Raw genomic sequence first — 26413 nt, 5'->3', positions numbered from 1 at the left:
GGCAGGTGGATTCTTAACCACTGAGCCACCAGGGAAGTCCCTGTTATGCATTTTTTATCTTAAAATCTGCAGAGCTTTTTTTTTTTAATCCCACTTTGGCTTCTAACCAGCTCTTTCAAATCAAAATTCAGAGCAGGTAGAGAAATGCTTTTAAAATGCATATTTGATGTAGTAAGTGCTATGCTATGCTTCTGAAAGCGCCAGGGTCACAGCTGCATACATGAAAATGCATGGTGACTGCAAGCATTGTTTCCTCACACAGAAAAGGCAATCTGTGTCTATCGCTGAATTTAAGATGTAAATCAAATCATAGCTTTCCTACATTCAGAGATGTAGCAGAATGGTTGAGGTGACTTAAAGGTTACAAGTAACTTTTGCTTTTTGCCTACTACAAGACTAATTTTTTTTTTGCTCCCTCTTTTCTATTAAGATTGATGTATTTATACTTGGAAAGGTGAATCTAGTTAATACCTTATTTTATCGTTGTCTCTGCGCTAGTCTAGTGGAACCACGAATTTATCATTTACTCCCTCCCCCGCTCCATTCTGCTAAGATGCATGTGCTGCTCTGTGTTGTTGACAATGTTATTAAAGGGCAGGGAGCCCTGAAGTATTAGGTACCAACTCACTCTGCATGCTTCCTCTGTGCTTTTTTTCTCCAGACAATGTGGACTTTGAAACAATGTACTTAGAGGGGTTGTGATGTTGGTTTTTCATGATCCATTCAAAGAGTTTAAAAGGTGCTTTGGGGAAAGTGTGTGTTTGTTACATTTATTTTAGATGTGTGTTTGGCACTGAAAGGGAAACATAAGAGTAAGAAGATAGACACCCAGCTTTCAAGCTGCTTATGCTCTAGTTTAAGATACAAATTTACCTGCATGATAATCATAATAGTACCCCATTTATGGAATAGTCTGTGTGCTAGTTACTGTATTAAATGCTTTACTTAAAATGGCAGTTAAATCATCTACAAATCACGAAATGGGAAAGTGCCAAAGAACATACAACAAATTGGCTCATCTATGGCAGAAAAACAACAACAATAACAACAACAGCGGCAACAATAATAATAACCACACAGTGAAGGAGAAATTAGAGGCACTAGAGGGCAATGAAGGGTGACCTGATTGCCTGGTTTGTATTGATTTCAATTTTAGAAACAATGTTATTCTCTTTTAAGAAGAAAACAGAATCTACTTGATGTCTTAGGAGTTAGGAAATCTTGATTTAAAATTTTCGGTGGGCTTATTCTGGATACAGCACTGCATTTCTCTCTGAAGTAAAAAATATAGGATGCTTTATTTCTTTGAGATAAAAATAGGAGACCTCTGTTTTGAGGCCTTAGATTTTATTAGACATTGGCCTTAAAGCCGTTTAAGCTTGGCATAGAATTATTAATAGTTGAGAGCCATCTTTATTGGTTTCTGCCTTTACAGGTTTGGTTCCACCTCTGGTCCCGAGCAGTACGAAGATTAGGGCTTTAATGGGTGACCTGGGTTCTATAACTTTAGCACTGGAAGGTACTTAGTCTGATTTCCTCATTTTACAGATGAAGAAACTTTGCCCAGGAGAGGTTAATCTCTTGCTTGAGATTACACAGTTTGTTGCAGAGACAGAATGTGAATTTGGAACTCTTGACTCTTTTATTTTTAAATTTTATTTTATTTATTTATTTTTTAACATCTTTATTTGAGTATAACTGTTTTACAATAGTGTGTTAGTTTCTGCTTTACAACAAAGTGAATCAGTTATACATATACATATGTTCCCATAACTCTTCCCTCTTTAGTCACCCTCCCTCCCACCCTCCCTATCCCACCCCTCTAGGTGGTCACAAAGCACAGAGGTTCACTCCCTGTGCTATGCTGCAGCTTCCCACTAGCTATCTAATTTACATTTGGTAGTGTGTATATGTCCCTGCCACTCTCTCACATCGTCACAGCTTACCCTTCCCCCTCCCCATATCCTCAAGTCCATGCTCTAGTAGGTCTGTGTTTTATTCCCATCCTACCACTAATCTCTTCATGACATTTTTTTTTTTTTAGATTCCATATATATGTGTTAGCATACGGTATTTGTTTTTATCCTTCTGACTTACTTCACTCTGTATGACAGATTCCAGGTCTATCCACCTCATTACAAATAACTCAGTTTCATTTCTTTTTATGGCTGAGTAATATTCCATTGTATATATGTGCCACATCTTCCTTATCCATTCATCTGTTGATGGACACTTAGGTTGCTTCCATGTCCTGGCTATCGTAAATAGAGCTGCAATAAACATTTTGGTACATGACTCTTTTTGAATTATGGTTTTCTCAGGGTATATGCCCAGTAGTGGGATTGCTGGGTCATATGGTAGTTCTATTTGTAGTTTTTTAAGGAACCTCCATACTGTTCTCCATAGTGGCTGTATCATTTTACATTCCCACCAACAGTGCAAGAGTGTTCCCTCTTCTCCACACCCTCTCCAGCATTTATTGTTTCTAGAGTTTTTGATGATGGCCAATCTGGCCGGTGTGAGATGATATCTCATTGTAGTTTTGATTTGCATTTCTCTAATGATTAATGATGTTGAGCATTCTTTCATATGTTTGTTGGCTATCTGTATATCTTCTTTGGAGAAATGTCTATTTAGTTCTTCTGCCCATTTTTGGATTGGGTTGTTTGTTTTTTTTTGTTATTGAGCTGCATGAGTTGCTTATAAATTTTGGATATTAATCCTTTGTCAGTTGCTTCATTTGCAACTATTTTCTCCCATTCTGAGGGTTGTCTTTTGGTCTTGTTTATGGTATCCTTTGCTGTGCAAAAGCTTTTAAGTTTCATTAGATCCCATTTGTTTATTTTTGTTTTTATTTCCATTTCTCTAGGAGATGGGTCAAAAAGGATCTTGCTGTGATTTATGTCGTAGAGTGTTCTGCCTATGTTTTCCTCTAAGAGTTTGATAGTGTCTGGCCTTACCTTTAGGCCTTTAATCCATTTTGAGTTTATTTTTGTGTGTGGTGTTAGGGAGTGTTCTAATTTCATACTTCTACAGGTAGCTGTCCAGTTTTCCCAGCACCACTTATTGAAGAGGCTGTCTTTTCTCCACTGTGTTTCCTTCCCTCCTTTATCAAAGATAAGGTGACCATATGTGTGTGGGTTTATCTCTGGGCTTTCTATCCTGTTCCATTGATCTATATTTCTGTTTTTGTGCCAGTACCATACTGTTAGTTTTTCTTCTGAGACATGGTTGTGGCAGCATAACAGTAAATGATTTGGATGATGCTATGTAGGTCCTGCATATATATATAATAACAGTGATTTCAGTGTCCCACATTTGTGTTTGTTTTTCATAATTGTAGAGCTTATTGTCTGTCACTGTTTGCTTTACAAGTTATCAGGTTGATTGTATGTTCAACCCATCTATCACTTTGAATAAAGTGTTTTAGGCAACTTACTCTTTATGCCTTGAATACCAGGTTTGGGTATAATTGATATTTTAAGGCATAACCTAGGTTTTGTTTTGGTGTTCTTTTGTACCACGTTATTTCTTTTTTTGATCAACAGTCCTAATGAAGAGCAAAATTTACTTTAAATTGTGGTTTCTTCCATTTACCTTGACCTTTCTCAGTTGGAGGTACTTGAAAGAAGTGAGGTACTTGAAAGAAATGGCTAACAAGCAGTGAGTGAGAAGAAAGAAAAGAAAAATCTTGAATAATCCATTAATTTAAGAATCAATCCTTGAATATTTCAGGAGTGAACTATACTTAGCCTTATGACTTTTTTTTAACATCTTTATTGGAGTATAATTGCTTTCCTTATGACATTTAAAATGCTCTAGTTATAATATTTTAAATGGAAAATAACTATATTTTCTATCATAGCAAGTTAGCATGCATAATATTTATGCTGTTTGTTTATTTTGGAACATGCTTCTATGTTTTGCAAAGGAATAATTTTACATTTGTTTTCCATTTTAAGTCTTCTAGTTTCTCCTCTACCATTACTCTTGTGCATTTAATGTTAATATTTCATGATTATATTGATTATATTATATTGATTATATATTGATTATATATTATATTATATTGATTTCCATGATTATATAATGATTATATTTCCATAAGAATCTTCAAATTTTGAGCATGATCAATTGACTGCTTTTGGTTCAGTATAAAGAAGGATGAAGGTGGGATAATAGTCTTTTTGAGTAACTCGGGGCTAGTACTATGTTTTTGTGAGTTTTGTGCCTCATAGTTCTTGCCATTTTACCTAGTGCAGTGGTTCTTAACCAGGGACAACTGTGGCCCCAGGGGACACTTGGTAATGTCTGGAGACATTTTCCATTGTCATGTGCCCAGGTTGAATGCTATTAGCATCTAGTGGGTAGAGGTCAGGAATGCTCTTAAACATCCTATAGTGCATTGAACAATGCCCACAACAAAGAATGATCTGATTCCAAATGTCAGTAGTGCCAAGATTGAGAACCCCCCATGTATGGCAGTTGCACGATAAAGTATATTGAATTAAAAACTGTGTCCAGGGCTTCCCTGGTGGCTCAGTGGTTGAGAATTCACATGCCGATGCAGGGGACACGGGTTCATGCCCCGGTCTGGGAGGATCCCACATGCCGCGGAGCAGCTGGGCCCTTGAGCCATGGCCGCTGAGCCTGCGCGTCCGGAGCCTGTGCTCCGCAACGGGAGAGGCCACAACAGTGAGAGGCCCGCATACCACAAAACAAAAACAACAACAACAACAAAAAACTGTGTCCATTTTATAAAGCATAAGGCTTTACATATTATTTTAAATGTGCATTCACATACCAATTTGATGATTCACAAGGGAGAATTTAGCTCTTTGCTTCAAATTCATTCTTTGCTCAAAGTATTAAAACAAAATTTTGGCAATTATAATTGATTTTAAGTTAGTTGTACTCAGTTGAAATAGTATAATATTGGTAATCAATGTTAATCAGTAGTAATATTCAACGTTTTTAATTTGGACTTCCTTTCTCCCTTGAGGTTTTTAACTTCTTGGAATCAATATTGTATATTATTCCTACAGTATTTCCACTTGGATCTGACATAAACAATTCTCTGGAAAAGTTAATTATCCAGATGTCTAAGTCAGTAATTAATCTGGATAAATCCCTATTTTATATTCTTCTTAATCTCATCTTTAGAGTTTTAAGTCTGAGATACTAAAAAGAATTTGCTGAACCCCAGTGCTAGTAAAGCGGGCCTTCAACTTCGTGCAACAAAGCAGAGTGGGTCCCACAATTCCAGTGAGGTAGAAGCTAAATTATAACAGAGTTGTTTGCTATATACGCATCATTCCTAATCCTACTTTAAAATTACTATCTCTTACCTCTGTTGATCTGATTTAACCTGGACAAGACTGTTTTTAAAAGGAGATAGATTCTTGACAGTTTTTAAACAGGAGATAGATTCTTGACAGTTTTTGAGGGTGGCAATTTGAGGGGTGGGAAGAGTTAGGGGGTGACTTATAAGGGAAGAGTATTGCAAAGCACTTAAGTGCTTTATGATCACACAAAAACTATGTGGCAACTTGTTGGATTTTCTTCTTAAATAGTCATGAATGCCACCATGAGCTGGAGGACTAATAGATGGTCATATCTGATGCTCCTCATTTCAATATGGTGCTTGTCAGAAGGAAAACCCATAGCTAAAATAATTGCAGTTGCTGTTCTTTCCTTTTTATTCATGTTTGCTTGAACATGACCTACCGAATTCGTAATCTAAGAAGTTCGGCTGATGTGACATACCTGAGAGGCTTTAAGGATTTGTAACATTTGTGTCCTCATATCTGTAGCAACTAGAGCAGAAGCAAATTCTAGATAGGTTTAACTGCCAAAGAGTTTGGAATTTGGAAATGTGATTTTGATAGGATCTTTGAGTTTTGGCATAAAAAGTTGCTTGGAGCGATGCTTTAGCAATGGCTGTAATCTGATCAGTCAGAAATAGCCTGTGCTTTAACAAACAGGAGGCTGCCAGCATGTGAAGTTAGTGTCTAATAGATTAGGTGAGGTTGAGGAGAAAATAGAGAGATGGTGTTATAATACCCAGAAACTGTATAGTAGTGTCAGAGAGGTGTTTAACATGAGGGTTTCAGTGTGATGGATCTGCCATACTTTTCTGTTTAAGAGAGAGAAAAATCAGAAAACATCCCAACTCCTAACCTCCCTCTTCTGTGGTTTTTCACTTGTACCAGTTTTCAACCTGGCAACACATTGGAATTGCTGGAAGAGTTTTTAAAAATTACTAATGCCTGGGCTCCACTCCTAGCAACCCCAGTATAATTGAAGCCTGGGCATTGGTATTTTAAAAAGAGCTCCACAGATGAATCAAACATGCAACCAGGGTTGAGCACCACTGCTTTATAGCAGTGCATCAGAATTGTCTGGAGAGCTATTTATTAGGCCTGGCTGAGGCCTGAGAATTTAGTTTCATTTCTAACAAGTTCCCAGGTGATGCTGATATTACTGGTAAGGCAATTCCATTTTGAGAACCACCAAGAAGGCTGTTTTAAAAAATCATTTGGGTGTGACTGATCTTTTTCTTTTTTTAAACATTGCTAGTGCTATGTTATTCGGTTAAAAATTAAGATTAAAGAAAAGTATTATGGATATGATTCTTTTTATGTAAAAAAGATAGATGCATCTATATACTTTGAATTTTTTTTTCAAATAGCATTTTTAATTTAAAAAAATTTGAAAAAGAATAGATATACATATATGTATAACTGAATCACTTTGCTGTACACCTGAACTAACACAACATTGTTAATCAACTACAAAATAAAATTAAAAGTTAAAAAAATAAAAAAAGAATGAAATAATGCCATTTGCAGCAACATGGATGGACCTAGAGATGATCATATAAGTGAAGTAAGTCAGACAGAGAAAGACAAATATTCTATGACATCACTTATATGTGGAATCTAAAAAACAGTACAGGGACTTCCCATAGGTCCAGTGGTTAAGACTTCGCGTTCCAAAGCAAGGGGTGTGGGTTTGATCCCTGGTTGGGGAGCTAAGATCCCACATGCCTCACAGCCAAAAAACCAAAACATAAAACAGAAGCAAAACTGTAACAAATTCAATAAAGACTTTAAAAATGGTCCACATCAAAAAACATCTTAAAAAAAATAAAAAATAGTACAAATGAACTTATTTACAAAACAGAAACAGACTCACAGACGTAGAAAACAAACTTATGGTTATCAAAGGGGAAGGGAGAGGGGAGGGATAAATTCGGAGTATGGGATTAATAGATGCACACTACTATATATAAAATAGGTAAATAACAAGGATTTACTGTGTAGTACAGGAAACTATATTCAATATCTTGTAATAAACTATAATGGAAAAAAATCAAAAAAGAATATAGATATATACATATGTATATATGTATAACCGAATCAGTTTGCTGTACACCTGAAACTAACAATAAAAAAAGCCACATCAAAACTTTAGTACTTCATAGTTTAAAAGGCTAATGAATTTACCATTTCTATTAGACTTTTTGAACTATTTAAAATAATTTGTGCTTTTTTCATTTTTTAAAAATAACCCCATTATATGAGGATCCTTCACATTTCAGATCTTTTATTTTATATAGTCTTTTAGGTATCTTAATCAATATAACCCAGATAAAAGATTTGTCCTTGTTCAACAAAAATTTCAAGAATTTATAATTTGCAGAGTTTGTTATTTGATATGGGAGAAATATTTTCTTTTTTCTCACCTTAAGTATACTGGGGAAACACAGAACCATATACTGAGAAAAATGGGGTAAGTGGGAACAGAGATGGAGAGATAGTGCTTATAGGTTGGGGCAGTGTTAGAGGAGATGGAACCTTCCAGGTTTGGAAAGAGATCAGCAAGAGGAGGAGGTGGAGTGATTTCCAAGAATGCAGGAATCAAGGGGATGGATATGAAAGAGCTATTGGATTGAGAAGCTTGGTCAAAGTCATACAGCTATTAAATGGCAGAGTCTGCTGTCAAATTTGGGTCTCTAAGACCCAGGTTTATTCCCTTTTTTGGAAAAGAATTAGATATAGGAGAAAAATAGTTCTAATGAGCCAACTCTGCAACAAATGCAGCAAATGATAGTTTTTTGTTTTTTTTTTTCAAATGATAGTTTTTTGACAATTTTGAATCTAGATGGTAGTGGCTTTTTTTGTAGCTATATTTGGATATAAAGAAGGTATAGTCCTGAGATGACAGCTTCCAATGTGACTTTCTGTTTTTCAGAAGCCATCCTCAGCCTTTGATCACTGTGCTTGAACACAGACCTGATTGCTGGCCAGTACTTTTGCAACAGCTGACAACTTTTTTCCAGCAATGCCCTGAAAGGTAATGTAAAATAAAATAAATGAGGGAGATGAATAGTATATGCTAATTTTAGAGTTTTTCTTTTAAGCTTCTTTGACTGTAATGTTTTCTTCTGAAGTAAAGAAATGTCTTAAAGCAGGATATAGTTTTCTATTTTCTTTTTAAGGCTAAGAGAAAAAAATCCTACCAGATTTACTGATTGTTGAAATGTTGACTATGAGAAAAGCTATTATTAAATAAGCTAAGCATTGGTTAGTTGGGGAAGTTGATTGGAAATATTTGGTAAACTACTACGTGGTACATACGGAAGACAGGTTCTTCCCTCTGGAAATTGATTAGTGAGTTAATCTCTCCATTAGAAACCAGTGCCAGTTGGGATTAAGTAGTCCTGCCAACTGGGACCAGATAGCTGCCATATGTGCAGTTAGTTTAGCTTCGCCTTCTGATGGTCCTCAAAGCTTTCTCACATCCTGATTACTATGGCACTGGCTCAGGTGGTCATCTCTTACTGTGGCTATTGCCACCTATTCCTAACTGGCATCTCTGCCTCCGATCTCATCCTGCTCAAGGACATTCTCTAAGCATCCATCAGGGTGATGCATCAAGAGAGCAGATCTTGTGCTTCCCTGGTGGCGCAGTGGTTGAGAGTCCGCCTGCCGATGCAAGAGACGCAGGTTCATGCCCTGGTCTGGGAAGATCCCACATGCTGCAGAGCGGCTGGGCCCATGAGCCATGGCCGCTGAGCCTGTGCGTTCTCCGCAACGGGAGAGGCCACAACAGTGAGAGGCCCGCATACTGCAAAAAAAAAAAAAAAAGAGCAGGTCTTATTGCATCACTCCCTTTCTTAACTTGCTACAGCTGTGATTTTCAAACTGCACTTGCAGTGTATAGGCTAAGCATGGAAACACCCTCGCACCCCTTAAGCTCTTTTTCTTATAGACTGTTTTTTTACGTGTTGATATCTTATGGAAGCTTTCTATTGGAAAACAATAGTTTGGTCTCTGAAATAGTTGGAAAATCCCTGAGCTACAGGATGAAATCTATTATGTCATGCTAGGCTCTGTGTATGATCTGTTTCACCAATTTTATTTTCTCCTATCTTTATCTCATAATTTATGAATTATGTATTTCAGCAATACACTGACTTGCTTTGGTTCCATACAGGAAACAGTGCTGTTTTCTCACCTCTGTGCTTTTGCTTATTAGTATCTATCTTACTTCTTGAATCTCATCCCAGCCCTTTTCTAATACCCTAGCCCTTTCTTGATTAATTTCTCTGTTTTAAATCTCTGTTTAGGGACTTGCCTGGTGGTCCAGAGGTTAAGACTCCGCGCTTCCACTGCAAGGGGCATGGGTTTGATTCCTGGTCTGGGAATTAAGATCCCACATGCTGTGTGGTGTGGCCAAAAAACTAAAAAAAAAAATCAAAAAAAATCTCTGTTTAGGTATTGTCTCTCCTAGGAAGTGTTTACTTACCACAGGCTGAATTAGATGTCTCTTTTACATGCTCCCTTAGTAACTTCAGTTGTGATTTCTAACATCATTATACTTACTGTATAGTCTTATAATTATTCTCCTCCATTAACTGTGAAACTTTCTTACTTTCTTGAGGCAGAGACTGTTTCAATATTCTTCGTATTAATAATTCCTGGCACATTTTTGGGTGCTTTATAAATGTTGAATTTATATATATATATATATATATATATATACACATGAGGCCCACAGATTGGTGGGGCCCAGGCAGTGGGTTGTAGAGTGCTTCCTAAAATATAATATCACTGCATACTTAGTACGTCACACAAGGTTATGATGGGATGGTACCATTGTCCCAAGTAATCCAATGCCTGAGTTACATTTATCACACTAGCTACTGTTCATGTGTTCTTGCTCTTGAAGGTCTTAGAGTGTCCTATACATACAATGTATTAGAACATTGTTTCTGAGTCTATAACTTCAATTTTAGATGGAATTTCCAGGCAGGATATACTGCTACAGGAAGTTTTAAAGAGATATAGGGAACCTTGTAATCATCTGCCAGTGATAAAAGTCCATGTAACAATTGGATGAATACCTTAAAATAAACATTATTATCATCCTCTCTTCCCTCACCTAGGACTGCATTTTCAAAGGTAAGATTAATATTTACTAAAAAAGTCTTTGTTCATCCAAGTCAGAGAGCAAAAATAACAAATTTATAAACATTTGTTTAATGAAGTTTCTCTTGTTAAATAGATTGGGATACTTTGTTGCTGCTGATGTGCCATATTTGTTATTAGCTTGTTTTTAGGGTAATCCTTACAAATATCTCTCTTTTCCAATGCTTTAGTTAGTCAGCAAGTAATTAACTTACTTTTTGGTTGTTTCCTTTCAAAGGAGTATTATATTGGAATTTGAAAGTAGTTCTTCTAATGATATATGTCCAGATAGTCATAAGGAGAAGAGATTATTAACTGAGTTTGGTTTATTTATGGATAAGCTTTCATTGACTTATTCCTTTCATTTGAATTCTGAGTGTTAGAGTATACTATCTAGAGCTTTTTAGAAGTTTTAAATTATTTTATATTTATTTGCAAAGAATAATTACAGTTGTCTCATTTCTACTTTTGCACTATGAGACTGTTCTTTGCAGGATGAAATTGATCACTCTGCTTGCACTTTCAGCAAACTCTTAGTTTCTTGAGATTTAATTTTAGAGTAAGTTAACTTAGTAGTTTTTATATTGTCATTTACAAGGTAATGAAGGAAGTTTGGTAATTTAATAAGAATATAAATAGTGATTTACAGCTATAGGAAGGAGGCAACATATTGTGACAATAGCTTGTATTCTAGCTCTTTCTGTGTTAGGAATTGTTGATTAGAGTAGCTGGGTTCACTTTTTTTTTGGAAAAGTCTACATGCTGTATAATTCCATTTATGTAACATTATGGAAAATGTAAAACTATAGAGTGACAAACAGATTAGTACTTTCTAGGGGTTTGTTGGGGGGAGGAAGGTAGGGTTAAAAAGGTGAAGTATAGAGGATTTTTAAGGCAGTAAAAGTATTTCATATGACATTGCAATGGTGGATACATGACACTATGCATTTATCAATACCCATAGAATTTTACAGCACAAAAAGTGAACTTTAATGTATGCAAATATATATGTGTGTGTGTGTGTGTGTGTGTGTGTGTGTGTTTGTGTATGTATGTATATATATATATCCCAGAAATGAAATGAAAGATCCCAGGAATGAGCTATCAAGTCACACAAAGAATATAGCTGTTTTACAAACTGTATTACAAGTGTGGGAAAAAACCTCGCTGGAGGTGGTAGAGTAGAACGGTGCTAGCCTAAATGTATGGGTTCACTTTTAATAGAATGTATCAACAGATGTCCTGAAATAGCAGTGTATCTTCGTGCTAGATTTTTGGGGGCATGACTCTCCAGTTAAATTCTGCACTGATTTGTAGAAGGCCTGTGGTGTTAAGACTTCACCATTATAGAACTGAGAATTGGGTAGATTGACAATGATGTCAAGGTCTTTAGGGCTGGATACTTCAAGATTATCTAGTCTAACACATAGTTTTTCAGATGAGGGAACTAAGGAGAGCAACATTAAATGACTTGCTCAAGGTCACGTGGCTAGTGGCAGAGTTGGGCCCAAAGGCTCAGTGTTTTGATTTTCATTCCAAGTCTTTTCCCACTGCTTCTCTATCCTTGGTGAACATATATGAAAGCCTTGTGTGTAGATACGTGCACAATTGGTTGCATTTTTAAATATTCTTAATCACTTTGGGATTTCAGGTTATCTGTTTTATTATTTCCCTTTTCTCCTTAAGCCCTGTTAATTGCATACCCCACTGCAGTGATAGTAGATCATCAGATACCACATAGGAAATGCAAAATCTAAAATCAGGACAGATTAAGCCACAGAGATTTTTTAAAAGTATATTGTCCTAGGAAAGCTCAACATCATGCTCCTGATGTCAAATATTAACAGCATCTTGGAAATATATTTCTTTGTATGAACCTTGCATTTCACCTTCAGCATTTCAAAGTAGGAGAAAACTGATAAGCTATTCATGGATGTTTTTGACACCTGGCTAATATTTATTCTTTGGGGAGTACATTATTAGAGAGAGATGGAGGAACAATGTTTCTTAAATCTCTTCTCTGCTCCATATTCTAACCCATACATACATTGTCTACTTGCTTAATCTATGAAACTTTTTTTAGTTTCCTAAAGCGGGTGGTGTGATGAAGCCATATGTTTCATAATTATGAACTCACAAGTCTTTTTGTTTTTTATGGATTGTGTGCTTGTGCTCATGAGAAAAAAAAAGTCCCTCCAGATTGTGAGCATGGATTTCATCAGAGCATGGATTTCATCCGTTTTTGTCTCTTGCTTGGTTTCTAGCACATAGAAGAGTGAATGGTATACTGTAGGAACTCAGAAATTTTGTGAAGCAAATAAATGAATGAATGAATAGATTAAATCTTATCAATTTGGTAACTTTTAAATTTTTATTAATGTTAATGGTGTTTTGAAATCACATTGCTATGGGATGTATAGTATTATAAAATTATGTTGTCAGGCATAACTCAAATGCCATTTCCTCCAATAAATATTGCACTTTACACCTTTCTTTTAGCAGTTTTCCCTTTCTATTCTCTAGTCCAGAAACAGAGCTGATTGTCCCTGTTAGACTATATGCTTCTTAAGGATAGATAATGCCTGGTTCATCTCTGTATCTTATCTAGTAATAACTTATGAATAATCAATATGAAAAATATTAAAATTGTGATATTTAATCGATGCATGCTAATTGTAAATCTACTCTATAACTTAGTGTAAATGAATCGATTAATTTAATGATTGAGCATCTGTTTGAGGGCCTAGTGTGTATAGTTATTTGGGATACAGCATTAAACAGAAATCCATGGTTCATGCCCTCATTGGCTTATAGTCTGTCAGGGGATGGAGATATTAAATAAATAATGACAATAAAGTCATTGTCCTGTGCAAGCACATAATGGGGATCTGACCAAGGCTAGGTATCAGGGAAGGCCCTCAGGAAGTCATTTTAAAGGGAGAACTGAAAGATGATAGAAATTAGGCAGAGGATGATAGAAATTAGGGAGAAAGGGGAGAGTATTATAGGTAGATGGAACAGCAGGTGAGAAGAAAGCCCAGATGGCTTGATTAGAGATCTGAAAGAAGTTTAGTGTAGTTCAGTGGAGAATGGAGAAAAGCAAGAAATGAGGCTGGAAAGAGGCCAGATTATGAAGGGTTTGTGAATGGGGCTAAGTACTTTATCTTAAGCATAAATTTTTTCAAGCTGATTAATGACATGATCAAATTTTTATATCTGAAAGGTCATTCTGGCATTTTAGTGTCTTTGGACTTGGAGTTATTGGGATGTATTGTAATCTAAATAGATCCAAAACATTTGTAAAGTCTTCCTCCTCTGAGTGGGAAGAACTTAAGAGGAGGGACTTGACAAATTACTTTACCTCTCTCTGCCTCAGTTTCTGTATCTGCATAATGGGATAATAATATTTTTATTTCATAGGGTTGTGGTGAGGATTGATTGAGTTTAAAGGCATAAAGTGCAGTAACTTGCACACTCTGAGTGCTAACAAGTTGACAAGTAAATGTTAACTGTTATCATCATCTTCTTGGGATGTCTGTCTGTCTTTGTTTTACATAGGACCTTACCTGTTGAGGTTTTCCAAAAATGCCTGCATACTCCTGGAAAAATGGATCCTAATGTCTATAATTCTAAAAAAGGTTCTCTTGATGATTCTGATGTTCACCAAAGGCTGGTCCTGGAGATATAGATGCTATTCTAGTGTGCAAGTAGAGGCCCTCTTAGTCCTGGGCATCAGGCTTGTGGGCTCCAGGTGTTGAGTCATTCTCCCCAGTGTACAAAGAACTGTTTGGCATGGGTTTAGGTGGATCATGGTGGAATAGAAGAGTCATGAAAAAAAGATACACTCAGTGGTATCATAGTTTATGATATGTCATGAACTCTAATTTGATGTTTGACACTTACTTGCTTGGTACTCTGTTTAACTCAGTTACTGGCTTATGCATTCCATGACTTATTTGCAGGTCAGAAGTTTCATGTATCCAAATAATGGCACCGTTTCTGTGGTATCTGTATTGTGAACCATCCCAGTTACAAGAATATGCTAAACTCCGACTAGCTCTGCTCAAAGTCTTACTTCACCCCCGGGTTCTTTGTGACAAAGAACAACCATCAATATTGGAACAACAGATGCTACAACTGTGTTGCGACATGGTTCCATGTTTGCAGGTAAGGCCTTTCCTCCTCCTTCACTAATATAGCACCAGCATTAGTAAGTGGTGATTGTTATTTTTGTACATAAAATAGAGCCCTTGTGATCTGGCAAACAGCTCTAGAAATGCTTGCAGGGTTTTGGAGATCATGAAGGAAACAATTCTAGATTTCACTTTAATATATACAATGTTAACTAAATTCACAGAAATATAAATCAACATAGTCCATTTAGGATTAGTAGGAATGAAAACTATAAGAAAGACTTCTCAGGGAAAATAATTTTGCACTGAGTTTTTCCTTGTGCTGGAGACTGAGAAGGGTTATAAGGAAAAAAAATGTCCTCTTTGTGTAAGTTTGGAGAAAAGGCATCTCTCTGGGCAGATGCAGCCCTAGGGACGCAGGGCTTGACCAGCTGAGTGCTGGCTAGATTCCAGTTTTCACAAGTCCCCTTACAGTATATGTGGTGACCCTGATGGATCCTGCTCTTGGGAAGGCCACAGTCTAGTAAGAGAGCTAAAACTAGTATATATATTTGTATAATTCAAAGTAGGTGGATGAAGTATTTTAACCATACAGAGGTATGGATAAAATGCTTAGGGAATTCAGGAGAGATAAATTTGAGCGAATGTCTCTATAACTACAGATTTAAAAAATATTCCAGTTGCCAGCTTGTTGTGATTTGAGTGTAGTGATTCATTTATCCTACCCCACCATCTAGGTTTGTTGTTTGCCTAGAATCTGAACACCATGCTGCTTAGCTGATGGAGGGAATCTGTGATTATTTTTCAAGGTGATCACTTGAGGTCACAGATGATCTGTTTTAAGTTTGTGTTAGCAAGGAGTCACTAGAGTGACTCTTTTATGGCTCATAAATAGGCTTTCCTGTAATCAAGGCAGAGAAAAGTTAATTACAGTGAATTCTCCTGTGGCTTTTCCAAAGCTTTTGTTTTGTGTGGGCAGTAAAGCAACGTAAAGGCGGATGTCTTGAACTAGTGTACAGTTTTTCCATACGATGCTTTCATTACCCTGTTCTGTGCTCTTTGGTAGATGTTTGCCTTCATCATCATCAACCTGTATTGACAAGCCTAAATACTTCTAGAGGTGTGCTCTGTGCAATATTTCTGGAAATCTGTGGCTTGTTGATATAGTCAAGATAGGTGAGGAAAAAAGAGATCCATCATTTGGAACTAATGGGACTAGTGACATAAATACATTTAATAACAAATCAGCTTTATTGGAATGAAGAATTTGAGAGTTGGGAGGGGTCTTAGTGGCAATGTTATCCATTTTCCCATGGGTTATAGGTACTTCTTATCCTCTCTGAGAGACAACCATCCCACGACTAATTAAATATTTTAGTGATAGGAAGCATGCTATTTTGCAAGGCAACCATTTATTATTATTTTTTTTAGCAAGTACTTCTAATTGACCTGCATTTTCCTAAGATTACCCATTAGTCCTCCTTCTTCTCAGAACAAAGCAAAATAAGCTTTTAAAAAAGTTCATCTGCGTCCTATCTTGTGTTGTTTCTCTCTTCCTTCCTTTTCTTCCCTTTGATCCTTTATTCCCTCCTTCCCTCCTTTCTTTTCTTCATCAGTTTCTTTACTTCTCCACATGAAATGGTTTTGACTTTTCACTGTTATTTGCAAGGAATTCTCTAGTTTATTGGTGTTGAGAATGTGTCACTATGAAATGTTCTTCTCAGAGCTGAATACAGTAGTATAGATGTGGTCTGATCCATACTGAGCATTTCAATACCATCATGTTAATTAAAAATTTTTTTCCTGAGAAATAGCTGTCAACCCTATTGACCCCACAGGTCAATGAGATGATAGTCAGTGAAACTCCTGTTTCTTTTTCTTCTCACTCCAATGGTTCTTCCATTTTGTATTTATGGAATTGTCTTTTTCTGGACTTAACCTGCCTTGAACTTCACTGTTGACTTTGGTCCCAGTAGTTCTTTTTCGTTGTGACTTTTGTCATCTCACATATTATTCATTGCACATGTTCTATTTCTACGTAAAGAGAAACTATTACTTACAAAGTATTCTTGTTAAGAATTTTGGTAATGTTAAAGATTAGAGAGCCTTTAATGCTAAGTTGCTGAGGTTGTCTTTCAAAATTTTTTTTATTAGGGAAAATTTGAAGTATGTACAAAAAAATGCACTCAAGGAAATATATTGTCAAATAAACATGGGGCTTTACTTTGTTTTAAATTCCTTTCTTTTCTTAGTGGCCTTTTGCCTTTGCCATTGTATATTTGCAGAAGAATGAAATAATTTAGCTACTGTACTGTTCACATTTATTTTTTATATCTTAAGTATTCTCTGCTGTCTCCTCCGCTTGACCTTTTAATAGTTTTTTTTCTTCTTGTTTGTTCGGAATTAACTTCTCTCTCTGTGTATAACTTAGAGTCATTTTGGATTATTATGGTGGTAACGACTGGTGAAAGGTACAGCTGGTTAACTGTGTAGGCTTTCCTCTTGATGAATTTAACAGACACAAGGCTCCTGATTGAAGCAGATGGTTCATTGTTTGTAATCTCTGGGAAATGCCAGTGTGTCTGTGATCAGGACCATATCCTTAATACTAACTCCAGAATTTTGATCAGAACAGCTGGGTTTGAATTGAATTGGGATTTTCAAGAGCACCCAAGTCCTTCCTATCTAATACATTAGCCAGTTGAGAAGACACTACCATTTGAATGTCTTTCACTGCATTTGCCAAGTGTGGAAATGATGCTCTCGGTTAAGGTTGTCTGAGCAAATTTCATTCAGATGAAGGGCTTAGCAGTGCATTAGAATAACATGCCAACCCTTTCCTTCCAGGTAGCTATGTTGAAATTATAGAAAAGAGAGTCCATTTGGAGAACTCGAACCAACTTTAATTAATTTCCTTCAACATGTTGGTGCTGTCTTGTAATTTGTCTTTAAAAATCTGCACTCAGAGTAGTTAGAAAAATAAATGAAAAGAATTTGTGCCAGCCAGCAGTAACAAAAACAGTAGCAAATTGTGTTTTGGTTAGTGACAAAAGGAGAAAGCAGAGTTGTATGGTTTAACTCTCTCTGAGTTACATAAATTTCTTCATCCCTTTTAAGTCTTTATAGGTTTAGAGGAAAAAAATTTTATTGGTAAAGCTTCTTGTAGAAGCTAAAATTATCCTTTGGTTTGTGTATTATTTTAATATCACAAGATTGTTTCTCAAACAGATAAGAGATTTGACACAGACAACAGAAGTGATGCTGTTTATTGAAGAAGTATATTTAAGCCTTTTGCGTCATCCTGTTTTCTGGAAAATTCAGCTTATCCAGATGACCCTTCAGCTGCTGTGTGTCTGTGAAGTCAGCTTAAACATAACTGGGGAATGCTCATCTTTAATTCACCTTTTAGAGCACAGTGTTGAACTTCTGAAGGAGGTAAGGATAGTAAGAAGTTTTAATGTCAGTTATCACTTAATTAGGTCTTTTAATAGCGGGGTGGGTGTGCTCTTACTTTCTTGCATATCAAAGGTGTTTTGATCTAATACTATTAGACCATACTAGTAATGCATCAATAGTACTACTATCATTTATTATAAAAATGAGTCATTAAATACTCTTTGGAGCATCAGTTAAGGGTCTACCACTGTGGTATTTTTTTCATTTATTCATGTAGGACACAAGTATTAAACACTTATATGCCCCACCCTATAGAAGAATTCAGTTGACCCTTGAACAACTTAAGAATTAGGGGTGCCAATCCTCCACGCAGTGGAAAATACACATATAACTTTACAGTCAGCTCTCCCTATCTGGAGTTCTGCATCCGTTGATTCAACCAATTGCTGATTGTGTAGTACTGTAGTACGTCTCTATCGACAAAAATCCATGTACAAGTGGACCTGTGCAGTTCAAACCCATGTGTTATTCAAGGGCCACTTGTACTTAGATGAAAAGGCCATTCTGTGACCTCAAGGGGCTTACAAACATGCAAATAATTGTAGTACAATAAGGTAAGTTGCTTGTATGGGGGTATATTTAAAGTACAATGGGAGCACAACTTAAGGGAGGTAGGGCATGAGTTCAGATTTGAGGAAGTCTTAGTAGGAGTTTGCTTGGTACAAACCAGAGGCTGGGAAGGCATTCCAGCTGCTGGAACAGCATGTGCCCAGGCACAGAAACATGAGCGATCAGGCAGGCATGGCTTGTTCAGAAAGAAAGTGTTGAGTGTTGCCAAAGGATTAAGGTGTAAGAGATAAGGCTGGGCCTATCATGAAGGGTCTTCCATACCACACAAGTGAGCTTACATCTTGTCTTCTAGGCAGTGGCATGCTATGGAAGACCTTTTAGCAAAGAGGTGCCCTCATATTTTTGTGTGTGGAAGATAATTCTGGTGGGAGAGTGGAGGAGGGTTTAGAGCAGAGCGACACTAATAGGGCAGGAAGTGAGGAGGGATATCTTAGACTGCTAGGGCTGCCTTAACAAAATATCACAGACTGAGTGGCTTAAACAACAGAAATTTATATCTCACAGTTCTGAAGACTAGGAAGTCCAAGATGAGGGTGCTGCCCAATTTGATTCCTAGTAAGGGCTCTCTCTCTTCCTGGCTTGAAGAAGGCTGCTCTCTCACTGTGTCCTCACAAAGCAGAGAGAGAGCAAGAATGAGGTCTCTATTGTTTCTTCTTATAAGAACACTAATCCTTTTGTTTTAAGGCCCCACCCTTATGATCTCATTTAACTAATTACTTCCTTACCCCAAATACAGTTAGTTGGCACTTAGGGCTTCTAAGTATGTATTTTGGTAGGGGAGATCTCAGTCCATGGCAGGGGCTAATTAGGGAAATTAGAACAGGAAAAGAGAAATATAGGACATTAAATCAATAGGGCTTTGTGGTTGATTACATGGTCAAGGAGAAGGTCCTTGGTAGAGTCTCAGCTTTCTATTTTGGGCAACTGGATGGTGCCATTCACTTGAGAAATGGTAGCCGATGCTGAAGGGAAGATGATAAACTTAGTTTTAGATATGCTTGGTTTGAGGTATGCATGGGTCACAGATGGATATATGGTTTTAGAATTCAGGATAGAAGCCTAGGCTAAAGGTACAGACTTGTAAATAGATTTCTGCTTTGGGGTGGAAGTTTTAACCGTGGACTTCATGACAGGGCTTGGGATAGAATTCCAGGGGCTGTTAATATTTGGAGTGTACTGATAAAGAGAAGTCTGAGAAAGTACAGCTAGAAGGATTGTATAACAAGCAGAAGAGACAGATGACCATTCCCCCTTTTGAGATACACCGTCCCGTGTCATCTGTCTCAGACATGAAAATCAAGGGAAGGAATATCTCAAAAAGGGGAATGGTCAACAGTGTCCTGGGGGGAGGATTTAAGTACGGGATAGAAAGTCCCCTTAGGATCCAGCAAGTAGAAATTTATTGCTCATATTAGAGGAAGCAGTTTCAACAGAGTGATGGTGATAGGAACCAAATTGGAATAAGGGAGTGAATGGTAACTGAGGAAACAGAGAAAGTGAGTGTAGATTTTGGTGGGAGGTGGGAGCCGAGGAAAGCTCAAGTAATCTTTTGTCAGTTTTGTGACTAGCATGGTTTGATGGGTGCTGGGACTTTATATATAATATTATATAATGATATATTTGTGTTATATTAATATTGTATATATATTCTAGTATAACAGTAATATATATAGTAATATTAAAAATATAATGCATATTATCTATTAGATATAATAGTAATGTAGTAACACGTAATATATGGTAATATATATGTTATAAATTATATAATTAATATAATAAAATAATAGTCATTCCTATTCAGATGTTTATTTATATCAGTTGTATGTAGCTATACCTCTTAGATATAGCTCTAATAGATAATATATTGATATATATTATACCAACAATACAAAAGTATATAGAAAATATGGATATATAATATTTATAGATAAATAATATATAGAAAATATTATATAGATGATATTATATAGTTAAATTACTTGGAATTGCCTGTTTTACCCATAAATGTAATGTACTTAACAGGTAAATCCCATAATGTTCCTTTGTGTTTGTGTAGATTTATGTGAGTAGTAGACAGATTTTTACAGCAAACACTTTGCTGTAGCAGTTAGCGTGAAACAGACAAGATCTGTGATGTTTATATTCCAGTCAAATTGTTCAGAATAGAGTGCATAAAAATCACTAGGCAGATTTTATTAAAAATGCAGGACTTCCCTGGTGGCACAGTGGTTTAGAATCCTCCTGCCAATGCAGGGAACACCGGTTTGAGTCCTGGTCCGGGAAGATCCCACATGCCGTGGAGTAATTAAGCTCGTGCTCCATAACTACTGGGGCCCGCGCACCTAGAGCCCGTGCTCCGCAACAAGAGAAGCCACTGGAATGAGAAGTCTGCTCACTGCAACGAAGCGTAGGCCCCTCTTGCTGCAACTAGAGAAGGTCTGCGCGCAGCAATGAAGATCCAACACAACCTAAATAAATAAATAAATAAAATTGATTCTGAGAAAAAAAAAGCAAATGCCTAGGGCCTACCCCTAGAGGTATTGAATTAGCAGGGCTGTGTGGGGCCCAGGCATCTACATTTTAAACTAGTACCCTCAAATAATTTTCATAATTTTTTTTTTTTTTTTGCATGTAAGGCAAACATCCTTGTAAGCATCAAACAGAGCAAGAAACAGAACTTTTCTGGCCACCCCAGAAGTTTTCCAGGAGCCCAGTCCTAATCACAATCTCCTTTCTCCCCTGACTATCCTGACTTCTATAGTAGTAGTAGCTTCTTTACGTTTCTCTATAGTTTTACCACCTATGTGTGTATCTGTACATATCATAATACAGTTTTGGTGTGTGCATGTGTGATCTATCTTTTAGGTATCTTTTACACTAAAGATGGTCTCCTTCCATTCCTTTCCCTACCTCTTTTCTTACTAGCAGTTTGTTTACATGTGGAAAGGCTTATGTGAGCTATGGAGTTTTGTACATCTTGGAATCTGCTGATTGAACCTTGTGGCTCACTTTGACATATTTCCCAGTTAATAGGTAGTTGGCTATAGTGGCTTGATCAGATTCAGGTTTTTGTTCTGTTTTGTTTTTCATTTCTAAGACTACAGGGAATGGTGTGTTCTTTCATCAAGAAGCACATAATATATGTTGTTCTTCTTTTTATGACGTTGGTCGCTGTTGATGCTCAGTGCCTAGTTCCATTAATTCATTAGGAGTTAAAGAAATGATGGGTCTCATTCTATCTATTCTTCTTCATTTATTAGCTGGAATACTTCTATTAAAAGAAGTATTTGGTTCTATCTACTATTTGGTTATCCAGTGGTAGAGTTTATATAGAAAAGTTAGGATAAATGCTTGACACTTTCCCTTTACTTACTAGTTTCTAAAAGTATTGTGAACTTATAGATTTAAACATATTTGATGCAATTCAATTTCTTACAGATAACGTCCACATTAAAATTCAAATTCTCCTGTTTTTGGCCAGTAGGAATCTTTTTAAGTTGGCTCTTGAGTCCAACTTTAAAAATATTATTGATTTTTATTTTTGGCTGTATTGGGTCTTTGTCGCTGCGTTAAGGCTTTCTCTAGTTGTGGTGAGCGGGGGCTGCTCTTCATTGCGGTGTGAGGCCTTCTCATTGTGGTGGCTTCTCTTGCTGTGGAGCACGGGCTCTAGCCACGTGGACTTCAGTAGTTGTGGTGCGCCGGCTCTAGAGCTCAGGCTCAGTAGTTGTGGCATGAGCTTAGTTCCTCTGCGGCATGTGGGATCTTCCTGGACCAGGGATTGAACCCATGCCCCCTGCATTGGCAGTCAGATTCTTAATCACTGCACCACCAGGGCTGTCCCAAAAATATTACTGATTTTAATGTAGAATTACAGAATACTTTTATTTAGAGCAATGAAATAGTATCTGTGGGAGAAGGTCATATTTATATTGTGTCTTCCTTCTGCCCAATATTTTAACAATTTTAGAAGTAAAAAATATGTAAAACTGTTAAAATACTTGTGTTATAAAACTTCCTGTCCCCCAACTCTGTCCCAGTGTTTCTGAGGTGTAAAAAAAAAAGCCTAAGAAAATTAATTTGCAAACATATATCCTTTAGGTCTATATACCCTTTAATTTGAAACAAAATGAAGTAGAATAAATCAATCTTATTTAGAGGCTATACCTGTATTCCTGTATCACTGAGTTTATCAGCTAGATATTCAATTCAAATATTACATTAACTTTTCTTTTCCCCCTTGTTCTTTTTCTACTTTTATATTGGATTTATTTCATTGCACACTGGAAATGGATGTGTTTCTTAGGCTACTTTAGTTTCAGTTTATTTGGTCTTAGTTGAACTATTTTTAGTCTTATTTAAACGATCACTTAAGGTGCTTTCCATTTCAAGCAAAACATATGTACTATTATTTTCTATAAATTTATTTATTTATTTACTTTTAATTTTTTGGCTACATTAGGTCTTTGTTGCTGCACGTGGGCTTTCTCTAGTTGCAGTGAGCGGGGGCTACACTTCGTTGCAGTGCACGGGCTTTTCATTGCAGTGACTTCTCTTGTTGCAGAGCATGGGCTCTAGGCGCACGGGCTTCAGTAGTCATGGCGCACAGGCTTAGTTGCTCCACGGCATGTGGGATATTCCCAGGCCAGGGATGGAACCCTTGTCCTTTGCATGGCAGGCGGATTCTTAACCACTGTGCCACCAGCGAAGTCCCGAAACATATGCACTCTTAACAGAAAATGATATTGATTGTGAGGAGACTAGGTAGCTCTCAAAGTGAAGAGCGCTATACGTCCCAGCTTTAGTAAGGCTGGGGACCCCTGTTCCATAACACATTGCTATCAGATGATTCAATCCCACCCACCTTTCTTCACTGTGTATCTCAGTTTACGTTGTCAGATTCCTAGGAAAAATGATCTGATTGGCCCAGCTTGGATCAGTCACCTCTGAGCAGAGGACAGTGTAGGTAGAAAAGCCATGACATGGGATTGTGTGAGCTGGGCTGCCTTCTTTGTTGTGTCTGCTTCAGATACCTCTGATGTACCTCTGATGTAGTGTGGACTCCAAGGGTTTGCTGTCCTTAAGACTCCTGTGACATCTGTGGTCCAGTATAAAGTCATTTCTTTACTTTTTCAGATAGGCTCTAAGTTAGCCTTTGTTCCCTCAGAAGTAGACCCTAAATTTCCCTGAAGGCAAAAGCAGAGCCTGGGTTTCCACAAATGCAAAGGCTTATGCAACAGGAGTTCATTTGCAGGTGTGATCTCAAGAAGCAGGTGGGAGAGAGACAAGAAGAGTGAAATATTAAAGATGAGAGAGACAGTGCAAGTATTATCAAGTTGGCCACTGCTATAAGCAATCAGTTGCTCAATATCACAGAAATGCTGAGAAGTGTTATGGAATATGTCTCAGAACCTGCCAGAAGGATGCAGAATAAAGGGGGAAGCATTTGTCCCTGGGCTTCTATTGCCAATTTGTCAAGCCTATGGGGCTTTAACTTCCCTGTACTTCTGGATCTCTCAGTGGCCTGGGACAGGAAGCAAGAGTCACTACAGCAATAGCTATAGTATTTGAAGTAGCATACGAGATGTCCAACACAGGCTTTTCTTAAAAGAGCTCATTAAATCATACCATTCTCAGGTGTTCATTAAAAATCAGTCAATCACACAAAAATCTTGTAACCTCTCAGAATTGTAAGCAATTTAAGATCATCTGGTTTAATCATTTACCATTACTTTTCCTTATTTTTGGTGTCTTGATCCTTAGTTATTTTCCTTTCACCCTCTGTTCTGAACAGGCCAGTCTCACTCTTCCTGGAGGATGTTATTTTCATTTATGCCTTCATACCTTTAAGTTCCATTCCTTTAAAATGCTAGTGCATTTCAGAACCCTGAGAAGCTACTTTGTGGCCCTTCCAGTGATAGCCTGTGTGAAAAAGCCAATGATAGCATTAGTACAAGTAATACTTTGATTTGTCTGTGATCCTCTTGGTAGCTAGTAAATTTGAAATGTAAATGACCTTACTAAATTTTGCTTATTTGGTTGTTTTTTTTTTTTTAAATGAACATGCAGAATTTAAATGCAGTTGAGCAAAATGGGAAAGAATGGTGTGATGGTGTATACTGGAAATATATTGGTTTCAAAATGCATTTGTTGTCCTCAAATAGATAACAGTTGCTTCATTATTCTCAACTATATTTCAAAACAGTGAACACATATAGGCCCCAAGACACAAATTGGAATATATTCCATTAAAAAAATCCATACATTTTCTTCTTTTGCTAGTTGTTAAAAGTCCATAAACGAGCACATTAGAAGATTTTGCAGTTTAATTTCACTTTCAGATGGTATAACTAAGATGTAGATATACATTTATTAATTTGTCCCAGAGTTGATAGCATGTCCAAAATTGTAACTTCTGAGTGTGTCAGACTAAGTTGTTTTCTCTCGAGTCTTTAACACATGACTCTACCTCACATTTTCTTTTTTTAATTTTTGTGTTTTTTAAAAAATTTTTATTTTTTGCCTGTCCTCATGATTCACAGGTATTTCTGCTCTGCAGGTACTTCTGTAAATTTCAGAATGAAATAATTTTAGCAAAGTGTGCTAGGCCTTTCTTCTTTAGTTCCGTAATACGTTATAATTTTCTTTATTTAGAAACTTCAAGTACTGTCTTATGCCACTTGCATTTTACTTATAAGAACTTAATGTACATATCCTTTTTTTCTTTTTCATTTCATTTTACTTGGTAAAATTAATGACTTTAAGTTTCTATCGTTATGGCTTTGCTATATTTAAATATACTTAATAAATTACTGTAATTTAAAGGTAATCTCTGCTTCTCTGGTACTGTTTCTTTTATTATAATAACAAGATTTATTAAAATTTGTTAAGTATAATTTATTATGTAAGTTGTATAGATGAATCATGTCTGTATTAGGTAAGCAGACAACTGAGCTACTTTCCAGAAATGAAATATTCTTAAGTATTTCAGGGAGTGTTCAGTGGTTTGCAAAGATTGACTGTTTTGAAGACTACAAGTTTGTCCTCTGAATTAATTTGGTTTATAGTTTATTGCTTTATGGCCAGATATAACATTTTGAATTTATATGTGACTGCTGTGGCCTTCAACAGTTTTTCCTTTAATACAGCAGGCTTACTGTAAATAATTTTGTATGATAGGTTTATAATATTTCATGTTAAATTTACTCTTCCTGGATACATGTTATAAAGTCTTGGCTCTGGAAACTTCTTCAACTCTTTACTTTTTTTTAGGATTTTCCTGTTGAACCAGTCATAATTGGAATAGCTTTACTACTATTACAGACTCCGGCAAGTCAGCAGAAGCCAATCTTAAGTCTAGGTAAATAAAAATACACTCACAAGAGTAAAACGTAAGTGTAACACAAGTATTGGCAGGAGTCACTTGAACTACATTTCTTGCTGTGCTGTAGAAAAAAAGTCCTGTATACTTTGAGTGTCCATTCTGGAATTTTTCTGTTTAGTCATTATCAAATAGAACTTTCTTTTTCTTATCCAAAAAGGTGTTTTGTGCAAGGTTCCATATACCATAATTTACCAAGTATCTCAGCTGTTCGTTTGGACATTATGATCTAAATCATATAGCAGTGACATTGGTAAATATTTTGAAGGGCATGCCAACTTATTCACACTTGTATAGCAAACAGAATCAATAGCATAAAACCCTTGAAGGAAAATAAGTGTTTAGCATTTGCATTTGTTTTTAAAACTCTATATACCTGTACTATTCAAAACTGGTACCAC

General features: G+C 36.5%; 1 protein-coding gene across 4 annotated transcripts in view; it reads left to right on the top strand.

Annotated features, from left to right (window-relative positions):
• FOCAD (focadhesin) overlaps positions 1–26413 on the top strand; it is a 326170-nt gene that overhangs the window by 71386 nt on the left and 228371 nt on the right. For all 4 annotated transcript variants that reach the window (XM_067041424.1, XM_059072504.2, XM_067041423.1 and 1 more), the window contains exons 6-9: positions 8257–8358; positions 14438–14642; positions 17837–18043; positions 25904–25991. In XM_067041424.1, coding sequence (XP_066897525.1) covers positions 8257–8358; positions 14438–14642; positions 17837–18043; positions 25904–25991 — 602 coding nt within the window. The remainder of the gene's footprint in view (positions 1–8256; positions 8359–14437; positions 14643–17836; positions 18044–25903; positions 25992–26413) is intronic.

This window comes from Kogia breviceps, chromosome 8 (genome assembly GCF_026419965.1).
Source record: "Kogia breviceps isolate mKogBre1 chromosome 8, mKogBre1 haplotype 1, whole genome shotgun sequence".
In the NCBI taxonomy this organism is placed as follows: Eukaryota; Metazoa; Chordata; class Mammalia; order Artiodactyla; family Physeteridae; genus Kogia; species Kogia breviceps.
Note: the sequence above shows the minus strand (reverse complement) of the source record. Positions and strands in the feature narration are given on the sequence as shown.